General features: G+C 46.0%; 1 protein-coding gene across 2 annotated transcripts in view; it reads left to right on the top strand.

Annotated features, from left to right (window-relative positions):
• AKAP12 (A-kinase anchoring protein 12) overlaps positions 1-2,767 on the top strand; it is a 31,105-nt gene extending 28,338 nt beyond the window's left edge. For both annotated transcript variants that reach the window (XM_072331340.1, XM_072331341.1), the window contains one exon: positions 139-2,767. In XM_072331340.1, coding sequence (XP_072187441.1) covers positions 139-147 — 9 coding nt within the window. In that variant the 3' untranslated portion in view covers positions 148-2,767. The remainder of the gene's footprint in view (positions 1-138) is intronic.
• The last annotated feature ends 11,058 nt before the right edge of the window (positions 2,768-13,825 follow it).

Genomic DNA, 13,825 nt, shown 5'->3' with positions numbered 1-13,825 from the left:
AGGTATTTGGTGTGCTTGCTTAACTAAGCCATATGACTGTCTTCAAATCCATTTCTAAAACTGCTTGAGAAAGATACTAAGATCCTCTTGAGGTAAATTGTCATTAATAAAGCTTTTTTACTGCTTTTTCTCTTTCAGTCATGCTAAGGATCCGTGTGGCGTTCTGAGAGATACCAGTGCTAGAGAACAACTGACAATCCTGTGAGAGAACCAGGAGCTTAATTCACTACCCTTTATTCTTGGATGTTAACACCTGCTCTTTTGAAGACTTCACCTTTTTTGTCATTAAAAACCAATGCCTTTAATATTGGGTGTATCCACACGTGTCCCATTCAAAGGTCATTTGCCTCTGCTGAAAATGTCCCATTTAGACTGGAGATGCACATCAGAGTGAATGGACAGACCACTAAAATTTGTGTCAGAGTTGTTGCCGTCCCCTCACTTAACTTTCCCATCCTGTCCGTCCCATCCTCTTGAATTGTTCATCCCTAAAACCCCTACCTCCTTTCTGCGGTCCCCCTTACTCCCACCATCTTCCGTAGCTGCCTTGATTTGACCAGTGAGCGGCCACAGCTGCTGCTCGACTTCTGTGCTGAAGGGAAGAGGAGAGCTGACCGAAGAGAACACATGAGACTTCTGGCTGATAGAAGGTGCGTCTGTCAAACAGCAGGAACTGGATCACGCACAGATTTTTGAGCAAGGTGCTCAAGATTGCTGCCTTTCAGTCCCATTCAGGTATCTCTATCTGTCCTTCGATTGTGCGGGCCTGATTTAGTCAGAATTTATTTCTACAGAGTAGCTTGAAAGGAGGTTGACAGTACTCTTTTTTTTTCTGTTGTTCAAGACTTCAGGTTTCGAGACTGGACTGTAACGTGTTGAATATTTATATGTATGTCTTAATCCCACTTCTTATTTTAATGTAGAGCTCTGATACTTCTGTACTGTTTAGGCATACCCTTAAAGGAATTTTGTAGAGTAGCCTGGAGAGGGAATTCATACTGGTGGAGTGGAATTCAATAACATTTAGTTTCCTATTTATTGTTCCAGGTTTATCCCCTTGTAAAATCTCTCAAAAAATTTGGCAGTCATGCTTTGAATATTTATATGTAAATCATAAGCCCAGTTCTGATTTTAATGTAGAATTTTGATATTTCTAAAGACAAAAGGAGAGCCCTGACCTGTTTCGGATCCAACTGTGCTGACCAATGTCCCTTCAACTTGCAGTCCTCTCAGGTTTCTGAGTACCCTTTAGGCTTACCCTTTCCCTGCTGTCTTGCTCATTCAGCAGCCTCAGGCCTACCACAACCCGAAATCACACCCCGCTCTTGGCAGAGTCTTCTCAGTCCTGATCACAGCCCCATCTATCCCCAAGATGTTACCTTCACCGACATCATCTAATATTCATACTGTATTCTTTCCCAACCTATACCTGAACCATCCCATCACAGTATTCCCCATTTCTTGAGATCCTTGTTGCTTTTACCAATCCCCTGAGGGGGGCGAGTAGGGAGGGTAAGGGCTTGGTAATGAATTCTGCCTTGGATTGCAAAAGGCTGAAGAAAAGCTTGTAGTACTGAGTTCCTAACAACCTTCACCTAAGCTGGGTTGAACTGAGAAGAGCTGCAAACTGGGGTGAGCAGGGTGATCTAAAGGCAGAAAGAAGCCTCACTGGGATGCCTGTCCCCAGCAGGAGTAGGTCCTTCCTTTTGTTGTTTACATTAGAATCAAACATGGGGTGCAAGTCAATCCTTTCAGCTCTGATTTCTAAAGTGAAGGTTCCAGATGGCACTTTGTGAAACCGATGCCACCAAGCGAACAGTAGCTCACTATCCTACCTGTATAGTAATTTATTTTAAAACCAACTCTTAGTGTACAAATGCTCTTGTTACAGCAGGTGCTCGCCTCTCCTCGGGGCTGCACATACAGCAAGCAATGTGACTGATTGCACTGGTGTGATTGCACCATCTGGTGCTGCCCTGCGTGGAAGCATCAAGAGATTATTCCTTACCTCAGAGCAAATTATATAAATATTTAAAGCTGAACAATGTGGTTTCAAACAATCCAGTCTGTCTCTGTCCATCGTTAGCGGCAGCTTTTTCCCCCCTAGCTTTGGGCAACTCCAACAGTCTCTGTTGGTTTCCACAGGTTTAAATTGGCTTGCAAGTTAATCGTGCTCTTAATAACACCTTACAAGTGCAAACTTGGCTGAATTTGTACAAATTGTATCCCTATGTACGTTAAGCCATATTGCAATAAATGCAGCAGGTAAAATGAAATAACAGTAGCATGACCTGTGTAATCCCAATTCTTATGTTTGTAGCTCCAAAGCTGTTAATAATATGTAAAGTTAATTCTTGTCTGAACCTCATTTAAATAAAGCTAGCTTTATCACAATGTAAATTGTCTGTTGGTAGTAATTGGACAGGCAAGTGCTTCAACTTGCTCGTTTTCTCCATTAATCCAGGGCCTAGGTAAGCAATGCAACAAACATAACTGTAAAACAAGTACAAAAGCTTCTTGTAACTGACAGCTGAAAAATATCGCGCCTGAAGCCACGCTAACGGTGCAAGGAGCATGGCTCCACCTAACGATCCCACTTTGTTCCGGTGTATTGCTTTGGCCTCTGAAACTCTCATTTGAGACTGTGACTTCTGGCTTGTGCTTAAAAGCTTGAAGCTTTCTCAAATCCAGTGTATTGGGTTACCAAATCTGATTTTTGTTTTTAAGGTAGATTTTCATTAATTAAATAAAATACAACTAAAATTTTCTTCTAATGTGTCTGTGTGTTGTTCTTTTTTTTTCCAGCTTTTCCTCTTTTTGCTTTATCTTTTCAGTGAGTTTGATTTGCTCCTGACAGTTCATTTGTTGTTGATTGACATTCAGTTTTTAATGCGAATTAAAGGGAGCTCATTGCGGAACTTAACTGTTACTTGGGTGTAAGTTTCTCTAAACCATCCATGTGTGGCTGGTCAGATAGTTCACAAAACTGAGGAAAAAGCTCTGTTCAATTCAAAATAGGCGACAGTTTTCAGTGAGGTAGGAAGAAAAAGTTAGTGAATCGTACCGTGTGTAGGCTCACACTTGATTAGCACAAGACGAGTTTGTGTTCTTAGCTATGAAGCTCAGATGCTAAATCCATTGTCAGTAAATACCTGCACTGGTCGCAGGAAAGGCAGGCGCTGAAGCGCTCAATGCAGGATGCTGTTTCCTCCTTTGTTTCATATTGCACCCGTGGGCTCGTACTGCAGGTGTCTAATCACCGACCAGCTCAGCAGAATCAGGAAGAACAGACTAAAGCAGCAGCTCCCATCAGACTGTGCCTGAGGTGCACAGCTGTAATCCTCTGCCTGTCCTTGTGCAAAGTTTATGTATTTATGCTATCCTGTTACTCGTTAATATGAGGCCTCCAAACAGCCATTAGTGTAGGGACTGGAGACCAAGCAACCTGAAGCACAGGAGGCTGTTTTGTTGGAACAGCTTGAGTATCCTGCCTATTAGCTCAGGCCGTGGAGTGGATCTGGCTGTCCTGTTTGGATCGGCACACGTGTGAGGCAGCTGCGTGCACAGAGGGACCCTGCATAGCCTGGCTGCAGCAAGTGCCTGGGGATGAGCAGGAGGCCTGCCAGAAATGGGATGCCTGAGATGGCCTCGTCTGCATGCTGCAGACTGGAGCTTTGTTGTTGACAAGACCATAAGGAAATGGTGCCCTGCAAGGAAGGGCATGGCTTGGAATGGAGAGGAGAAAGCCGGTGGGGCCGGCAGCACAAGTTTTTGAGACCTGGCCTTGAGGAGATGGATGAGATGTGTGACCACTTCCACAGTGCTAACAAGGTAGAAGTTTGGCCATTGAGTTTTTACCAAAGTGAGAATGAAAGATAATGTGCGAACACACATGTCTGAACTGCTCCAAAATTCTCATGGACAGTTTTTAAAATAGGATGAACTGTTTGATGAAGTGTCTCTGGTTCCTCTCTAGCAAATGGCTTCCATTGCTGGGAAGGTCTGCCTAGCTGAGTTTTCGGTGCTGGGACTGATGACAGGACGTGAAGGCAACAGAAGGCCAGCAAGTCATGGAAGCTGCTTCCTGGGAGTGGTCTCTGCATCGCATCTTGCAGCAGCTTGATCCTATCCCTATAATCCGGCCTATAGCTGTATCCCCATCCCTCCTACAAAGGAACCAGAGTAGCAAGAATAACCATCACAGTAGTTTTTCCTCTAAGCAGCTGGACAGGAAGGGAATTCTTTTAAACTCACAAGGAATTTACAAGCCAGCTGCTAGCCTGAACAACAGAGATCCCAGGGGCCCATCATGAAGCATCCCATCACAAATCCCAGCGTCACAATGCTCTTGCAGTGGCCTCCTGTGGGCCCTGGGTCCTGCAGTGGTACAGAGCCTGCCCTGCATGAGCTGTCTCTGCCCAACAAGTGGTGCTGAGTTGATTTCTACACTCATTTCCAGGAGATGCTGCCTGCCGTTTCCTGTAGAAATGGCCGTACGAAGTGAGAAACTGACACAAACCTGCCTGCACTGACACGTCCCTCTTTCTGGTGGCAGCCTTGAGGGTTACACATTGGTTTGTATTGATCTCCCAGATGGTGTTTTCATATTACTTTATGAGAAAGACAAGTGTAACCTGCCCGGTACTCTGCTTGTGACATGGACTCTCCTAAACTGCACTATTTGCTGAGCAATCTTGACGACCGCATTATTCTCTTTGGCATGAGTCTCCCTGCTGGGAAAATACTTCTATTGGATTTTTGCATAATCTTTCTTGATCCTGCAATGGGATTTAGGCTTGCACATCCTCTCTGCTCCTCACAGAAGAGGCAGTTAATGCCTCACAGATGAGGGGAGGAACCTGCATCTCTGTCAGTGGCAGCTGTGGCAATAGCTGGGCACATTGCCTGCCGTTCTTTCTAGAAAGGTATAGCTCATTAAAAGAAAAACAAACCAACTCTTTAAGCCAGGATTCATATGGACTGGTGGATGCAGGGCTTATATTTGCCATGGCAGCATACTGACTAGATTTGAAATCACTGCTTTGTTTTCTGTCATTCACAATTGCTTGTGGTAAGAAGAGACAGAGTATATTATCTGTATATTATTTCTGAACGTGTCATAAGGCCTGGACCTTCCTGTTAACCTATTTCTGATTGTGGCTAACATACAGGGGTAAACATAGCAGGGGGACATGCTTTGGCAAGCCAACCCATCACATTTCTATGGAGCACTGTAGAAACGAGCTACTTTGGCACTGAAAAGCCATATCACTAATTGCATTTTGAGTCGCAGACTATTCAAGATGTTGATCAGTTGTCCCCTCTGAGGGGTAAAGTAATACCTGCAAGGAAGTGGCAGTGGGAATTAGACTTGCCAGTTGATTAAGACTTAACTGCAACAGATAAAGGCTTTATGAACACAGTGCCATTTCTGTGATGAAGACCTTCCTAAAGAATAGGTTTGTCCATGTAGACATGTGTATCGCCATTAAAAATAAATGGAATCTGTTCATATCCTGGAAGCAATGCTTTGCAACGAATCAGAAGTGCCGTGCAGCTAAATGCTTTCCCTTTCTGCAGGAAAAGGCAGGAGTGGCAGCTTTTAACATCTGATAAAATAAACAACAAGAAGTACAAAAGGATCTGGACAACCAATTATGGTCTGTTAAGTGTAAAGTTCAGTGGAGCTCTGTTCTTCCCCTCACTGCTGTTTTCTTATGTAATGGAGACACCGGAACTAGCTAATGGGTCTCCTGCTCTGGGTGGAGGACACAGACCAATGTTTGGAAGGCTGTATTTGAATTTTAAATAAGTTAGACTGAAATATTAATGATTCTCCAGCTTAGAAGAGCTTAAAATAGACCCTGGGATAAGGAGTGCTGAGGTTTGCCTCTAAATGTTTCACTGCTTAAGGCAGAACTTAACACTACAGCAGTTTTACAGTGTGCTGCTATGGTGATCTCACCTGCTGGAGCCCTTTGGTAATCAATATATGCCTGAATTGGGAGGGAATGGGTTGTTCTTCCAATTCTATGCTGTTGGACTGAGGTTGGCTGACATTGTTTCTCCTCCCATCCTTTCCTCTGTTTTTTTTAGGTTTATTAAACAATTTTGTAATCGGGTTATCTAGATTTATCCGTGATAGAGGCTGCTGCCCCTAGAAGGGGAAATGAACAAAAACAACGGCAGCAATCTAAGGAAGGAAATTATTTTACTAAATACGAGACACAATATGATACAATATAACTACAACTACTATATCAAACAAGGCAGAGAAAAGAAAGAGAGAAAAAGAGTCCCGGAGAACCGGGGGCCTACTGCAATCTCTAGGCGACAGGCTGGAACGTTGCTGATAGAGCGAGACGGCAGGGATGGAGCGCTCCAAAGCGATAGACAGGGCGAAAAGAGGGACGTTCCAGCCTGGGAGCGAGATTATATGTGTGTCCTCCTCCTCTGGTGATTCATCTCTGGCCGCGTTGTCCCCTGGGATATGTAGTTTCCTCCAAGGGCTGAGTACTCGGGATGCTGCCATTCCACAGATCTGGAGCATGAACCTTCCACACTTCCGCATACCCTCTGTTACACTTCCACATACCCTCTGTTACACTTCCACATACCCTCTATTACACTTCCACATACCCTCTGTTACACTTCCACATACCCTCTGTTACACTTCCACATACCCTTTGTTACACTTCCACATACCCTCTGTTACACTTCCACATACCCTCTGTTACACTTCCACATACCCTCTATTACACTTTCTTATACCACCAAAACAGTTCATACCGCACATGATGTCATGATGTAGAATATTGACAGCACAAAACCATGACAAATTTTTACTCAGGAAAGCTAGAACTTGGAAGAACACTGCATCAGATCATGGCATCTGCTCCACCCATACCCAGAGAAGCTGGCAATGTAACATCTCTGCATCCAGCAGGAACCCTCTTTGCCCCAGTACACCTTGGAGTACACCTTGGAGAAGGCCACCTTATGAGAGAAAGGAAGGACTCTAATGCTCAGACAGCAGCTGAAAGAGAACCAGCTCTTCGGTGGCTGTGTGATTCAGGGTGACTAAGATACAGTGTGCAATACACGTGGTAAACACTAGCTATTCAACAGAGCTCAGAGGATAAGGTATTTTATGCCAGCTGTTCTCACAAAAGACATGACCATTGTCTCTATGGTAACACCACTGACGCCAGGAGCACCTGTCTCCTCCATAGCCTTAGATGTAGTAGATTCCTGGTGCCATGGGGGCTGACGGTAGCATCCTCTGTCACACAGAGATTTGGAATCCCCAGTTCACACTTTGCCATTTGTTAGCAACCCCTAATTAAACCAGGTGTTGAGAAGAATCCAACAAGAAAGGTGCGAGTTCCTTTCATTTACTTCTAACCAGACCTGTGGGCATCTGTTGAGCCATCCAACTAAAGGCAGCTCCTAATCATCATAAACACACAGAAAGGGAGGGAATCAGAGGAACGACAATAGGTGGCGAACCTTGGTAACTTAATTGGTAGTAACCTAATGAGCGCACCCTGAATTGGCTGCTTCCTGAGACCATTCAAGGATGTGAAACCCATCAGGGTGAGTCAGCAGGGAAACTCCCCGGAAAACTTTGCCAATTAAGAAAGAGGTCTGGCTGCCTTCACCGTACAGGGCTCTGGATGGAAGGGGATCAGGAAGAATGTTTTGGGATTGCGTAGGAACTGATTAAGAGATTTTTGAAGAGGAATGTGGGGACGTGTTAAGGACTGATAGGGGGTGTTTAGTGGAAGGATCAGTAATAGAGGAAGGGATTAATCAAGGTGGATTTGAGTAGGAAGGAATATAGGCATAGAAGGCTGGTTGAGCATTAAGGTCAGAAGCTTGTGCTGACTGAGCCGTGCTCGATCACCACAGCTGATCCCTGTTCTGCTTAAATCTGGTTTCTGACCACCTTCGGTGTGGCTGGCTTTCTGCTTCACAGCTGTAGATGTGCCTACCACGGAGCAGAGCTCTGTGAGCTAACATGTGGGAGCTTTAGGGGTTTCTGAGCGCTGGTGCTAGGACAGGAGCCTGGGCTGCTGCTGGACAGGTCTGGTGCCAACAGTGGGTGTGATCTGCATGGATAGGGGCTGTATTGCGCCAGCAGGGGAGGGAGGAGCAGTATCAGGACACCTGGGCTCCTCATCCGAGAGCTGTGTGCATGCAGGTGGGTACTGGCTGGTAAAGACAGAAGTTTCTATCTGTGTTAACTTCTGAGCCTAGATGTCTTTGTACTTGTAAGAGTGCAAGTTTACCCCCACTAGCTGGATGTGCTCAGGCTCTGTCTCCTCCGTGGCCCTGATGCTGTGGAGCTGTAGCAGCCCCCCATCTGCTGCAGGGATGGGCAGTGCCGAGGCCAAGAGCTGCTGCCCTTGACTTTACGCTTCTCTTGTGTAGCTGGAACTGAGCGTGCAGGGAAACGTCAGGGCATCCCCTCTGCAAAGCTGCTTTGCCTCCTGGCCATTGGCTTGTGGCTCCCTCCCGGTCGCACCGCCGGCAGACGGGGGGGGGGACACAATCCGAGGCTCTCCCTTCCACCCTCTCCTCACCCAAGGCGCTCCAGACACCCCTGGGCGCTCCAGAGGCTGCTCACCGCGCTTCATTTAGCCCAACACCTTCTACCTCTTCCCACAGGAGAACGGCACCATCTAGCGTTATCTATCTGCTGCAGCTGGCGGGGATCCGCGCTGCCCAGAGCACAGTTCCCACTGGGAGCAGCTGGGCTGGAGCAGAGCAGAGCGGGCACAAGGTAGGTCTGCTCTTTGCATAAGTACCTCCTCGGCAGGTTCTGATCGCAGCCTCTGAAGTGGTTCCACCAGCAGTCGGGCTGCTGTGGCTCCGTGCTGTCACACAGGTGGAGAAGAAAGGATGAGAGCTCTCCCCTTCAGCAGGCGGCTGTTCTGCTCCTAAGTGTGTGAGTTATTGGTTTTGTGAGTTAATGAGTGGGTGAATTAATGAAGCAACAACTTTGGGGAATTAGCAATCTGGATCAGCCTATTGAAAGGAGATTGAGCCCTTGCTAACGAGCTCATGATCCGTGGAGCGTGTCGCTCTGTGAATTTGAGAGGCTCAAATGAGCTGTGACATTTTGTCAGCGTCAGAACTGGGATCTCTGACATGTCCTCCTGGTTGGGATGAGCTGCTTGGCTATAGCAGCTGGGGCAATAGGTTGAATAAGCGTGTGTTTGTGGTGGTGGCAAATGAAAAGCTGAACGGTAACAATAACTGGAAGAAAAACTGGCAAAAAGAGGAACTGTGAAACCCTAAGTGAGATCTGTCTTGCCTAGAGAGCCACTGCATCAATGCTGATAAACCTTGGCATGAGTTTGACAGATGATGGCGTACTTGTGTGTCAAAGAGGGGGAAAGGTGTTAATTGCTGGCTACTAGGCAACAACAGATGAGTTGGAGGGAGAGACTGCATGAGTGAGAGTACTTGGGAAGTGATGTGTAAATAAATATGCAAAATAAGCTGTTTGTTTCAAAACTTCAACCCCAGCTAACTGTAGAAGCCAAAGGGTGCAGGAGGAGATTGCTGGAAGCCACTCTAGTGGACCCAGTTCAAGTCAGTTCTGTTCTGTGTAATGGGGACATTGAGGATCTGTTGCACCCTGGATCCCTCCCCTCAGGGAAGACTAGCAGGGATAGAGCTCTCTCCCAGCTCTGCACCAGTAATCCAGACAGAACAATGGGGGCACTCCCGCGGGCATAGCAAACCTGCTTCCCATTGTAATAACTACTAGATGCCATTCTTAGTGCCCAGGTGCTGTGTGAGCCAGCCTGCAAACTATCTTGTGGAAAGCCCCGGCTTTAGTAGAATCTGAGAAAGCAGATTGCATCATCCCATGAGCCAGGCAACCCTCCCTCCAGAGGAAGAGTTAAATCTCAGGGCAGTTAATTGTGAGCAAGGAATCTCAGTCTCATAGTAAAGGAAGCGGGGAGAGCATTGAAATCTCTTAGCCTTAGCCAGGTTTAGGTGGTAACGCTTCCCAACATCATAATGAACAACAACAACCAAAGAAAAAAAAAACAAAAACCCGAAAACAACAGAGAAGGATCTTAGCTAAAGTAACAGAAAAGAGCTGCCCTGTCCCTCTATGAAAAAGAGAAAAGTGAAATGGGGAAACAGAGGAGCACCCACATCGTTACTCAGCATAAGTGGATATAATAACTGTGTTTAGCTCTCTCTGAGACAGGTAATTGGGCTGACAGCTACTGTTTCATATCGCTAGACTGTGTTTTCCTCATCAACCCTCCATGATAGTCCTCTGGGATCTGTACCCAGGGTGGCAGGGACACTGTATAACTTGAGGAAGCAATGACCAAGCCAGAGGTGTGAGCTCAGAGATTCTGACATCAGCCTGTGCTGGCAGCTGGCTGTGAATATATAGACAACCAGTGCTGGGACTTAATGCTGTGGCAGTACAAGCAGCTGCTACTTGCACTGTGAGGATTCAAGTCCTAAGGTGATGGTCATGGTTAATGACCACTACTTTGCAATAATCCCTATTGACACAGGAGCTCAAACATAGCTGCTTGATGAGGACACTTACAAAGGACTCCCTTCCTTCACAAAACAAGTTTTTCCATCATAGGCAGCAATGGGAATGTCACCACCCACTCACTGGCTAGTCTGTTTTACTCTTTAGGTTCTCACAGAATCTTAGATGTGGATTTATTGAAGGAACCTACAGGGAAAATAGTGAACAGGGACAACGCCACTGCTTGCCTCACATTGATGCCAACTGTCTTTATGCTGAACTGATGAAACAGCTGAAAGAAGTCTAATTGGTGAGTCTCATCGCCATACAGCTCTCCTGTGTGTCCTGTATAGCACCCTAAGGGCAAAGGACAACAAACCAGCAGATCTCTGGAGGCATTCAAGGCCAGGCTGGATGTGGCTCTGGGCAGCCTGGTCTGGTGGCTGGCGACCCTGCACATAGCATGGGGTTGAACTAGATTATCGTTATGGTCCTTTTCAACCCAGGCCATTTTATGATACTAATTCTATCGCAGAGCTCTGAGTGCTGCTGGCAGACTGCTCACCATGGCTGTTTCCAGCACAATTGATACAGGCAATCATTGTTTAATGAACTTCACGTACGAATTTTAGTGAATGAAAACTATCGATATGGAAGGACAGGAGGCAGACAGGAGGACGTTTGCTTTCATCTGGCAAGGGCTTCGAGGTGTATTTCCTCGCGTCTCACAAGGCTTATCACAGCCCTCTGCTCGTGCTGCATCGGACGAAGAGCTGGAAACATTACTAGTACCACCAGAGGTCACTGTGGGGTAACGCATCAGTGGTGCCTTAGGAGACGGCCGCTTGGCGGAACCTGTTAACCGGGCTGTGAACGCCTGTCATAGCACTCCTGCGGTTCGGTAAAAGAGGGAAAAAAAACACCCCACGAAAACCAAACAACCGAGGATTCAGTGAGGAGTTAATCTTCTGGGGAGACAGAGTGGCAGGTGGGAGAAGAACTGTCCCTGTTGAGCTATTGCCCAATGGTTATGTGTGCTTTCGAGGAGCTACATGCTGTGCTGGAGACTTCAGGATCTTGGAGAGCATTTGTTCTAAGAATCATTATAATAGGTTGGCCACTCTATAACTCACTCTAGAAAACAAGAGCCTGAATCCTGCAGCAGCGCTGGGAGAAATCAATGAGTGATAGAAGCACGTGGTTCCCTGCTGCACCATAAAGTGGTGTCCACCTGCCCTCCTCTAGTGCCTTGCTCAGCCTGGGATGCTATGAAGAGACTGTTCAGGCTTCTTTAACCCATGATCTATTACTCTGTATGGTACATATGTCCTGTGTACGTATGTTTGTGAGGGGGGCTCTACTAGGAATACAACTTCCTGGCTGGAACGGAGAACACAGAGCTGTGGCAGCCTTGCCTCTGTCAGACAACCAGCTTCAGCACCGTGAACTTGACAAGTTGGGCTGTGGGATGGCAGAACCCATAGAGTACAAAACATGACTGGGTGGATGCAGCTGCCTTGGTGTCAGTGCAGCACAAGTCTGTAGGAGAAAGCTCACCCAGCAGCAACAGACTTGATCTTCTGAAAGGTACGCAGCTGGGTCATCCATTTCTCATGAGGAAGAAATAATGAATAAAGAAGTACAGCTCCAGCAGTCAAGAATAGTGAAACACAGAGCTGCCTTTACAGTCTGCAGCAAGTTACGCAACTGCAGAAAGTATAGCAAGACACATGTTGTTGATTTCTGAAATGCCAAAAGAAGGACAAGGCCAGAACTGGTCTCTGAATACATCATCCTGATGGCATTTCAATGGAAATGCAAATCGAGCAACTTGGGATTAGGAAGAAACGATTGCAGAAAATGGCCCAGGAGAATGATAGAAGTTATGTATATCGTAGGCCAATACACAGATCAGCAAACACACAGAGAGGAAGAAGAACGTTACCTGTCAGTGGAAGGTGAGAAAACAGACATGGGAAGACGATATTTGGCAAGAAGGTAGATCTTGTGACAGTCCACACAGTCAGAACTCAGTGGCTCTGGAGGCCTTGAATATGTAAGTAGCTTTTAAAGAAATAATAACTTCCTCCTTTCCAAGTGATATTTGGGTCCCTGCAACTCATCTCCCCCACTGCTATTTTAAACTAGGGAAATGGAGATTAAAGCCAGCATTGCTTATCAATATAATCATGGGGCCATGGATTTCCGTTCCTTCTTACTGACTCTCATTGTCACTTAAGTTTTGCTTTACTCTTTGCTTTAATAATCTCTCTTTTTACCCTGGCCTCTAGCCTGCAGTTTAACATGGTTATTCTGGCAGGTAAAATATGTGATTTCCAATGTTTTTAGATAGAGAAAATGCTTGTCTTGCAAGGATGTATGGGATTTGATATACAAATACACTTCCCCTCCAGCAAAGCTTACTAGAAATCCAAAAGGGCACGAATGTTTCTTTCCATCATAGAGTGCCTCATTCCCAAAGCTCTTTGCACTTCAATGAAATCTGAATTGGAAAAAGATGACAGGTTTATTATTTCCCTGGGCTATTTTGTGCACTTGCTTAAATCAGAAGACCTTCTTAATCTCCGTCTCTGAGAAATGCTTGGGAAAATAAGATGTTCTTACAAGAGCAAGTTGTTAATAAAGCCTTTTCCTGTTGGATGTGCTAAGTATCTTTGTAGCACTTGAAGAGATGCTGGTCCTAGAGAAGAACAGGCAAGGCTGTGGCAGAGCCAGAAGCTTTGTCTACAAGGTCTAAATCAGGGGTGCTAACATCTGCGCTTTTGAAGACTTCACCTTTTTTGCCATTGTCACTAAAAAGCAATACCTTTAACGCTGATGATAGCTGCCTGTGTGCTCCATGCTAAGGCACAACTGCTTCAAGATGTGGCAGATCTCTTTGACCACTTCATGATGAAAGAAATGAAAGAGAAAGGGAGAAATAACGCATTCAATTTCGTGTTGCAACGCTTGAAATACTTGTTCGGCGTCATTCCAGCTGAACAGGCTGTATCCTGTGCCTGTGCTTCCCCCCACAGTTGTTACATGGCCTTTTTGCACCTTTCCCCTTCCTTCAACAGCTCTTTTGCAGCCTCATGCTGGTGAGAAGCTTTGGCTTTGTTTCCCCTTCCATCCGAACCTTACACCTTAGTTGCAAGTTGAGCCTCATCCAAAATGCACAGCCCTGGCTTAAGGTGCAGACTATGGCCCCTCGTTTGCTTTTAGATGACTTTTTCCAGATGGTTGTTTTTCTGCATCAGAATTTCAGTCTAAGCTAGCACTGAGCTTGTGGCCTGTTGGATAGGTCTA

The sequence above is a fragment of the Excalfactoria chinensis genome, chromosome 3 (genome assembly GCF_039878825.1).
Source record: "Excalfactoria chinensis isolate bCotChi1 chromosome 3, bCotChi1.hap2, whole genome shotgun sequence".
In the NCBI taxonomy this organism is placed as follows: Eukaryota; Metazoa; Chordata; class Aves; order Galliformes; family Phasianidae; genus Excalfactoria; species Excalfactoria chinensis.
This window is presented reverse-complemented; position numbering and strand designations above follow the sequence as displayed.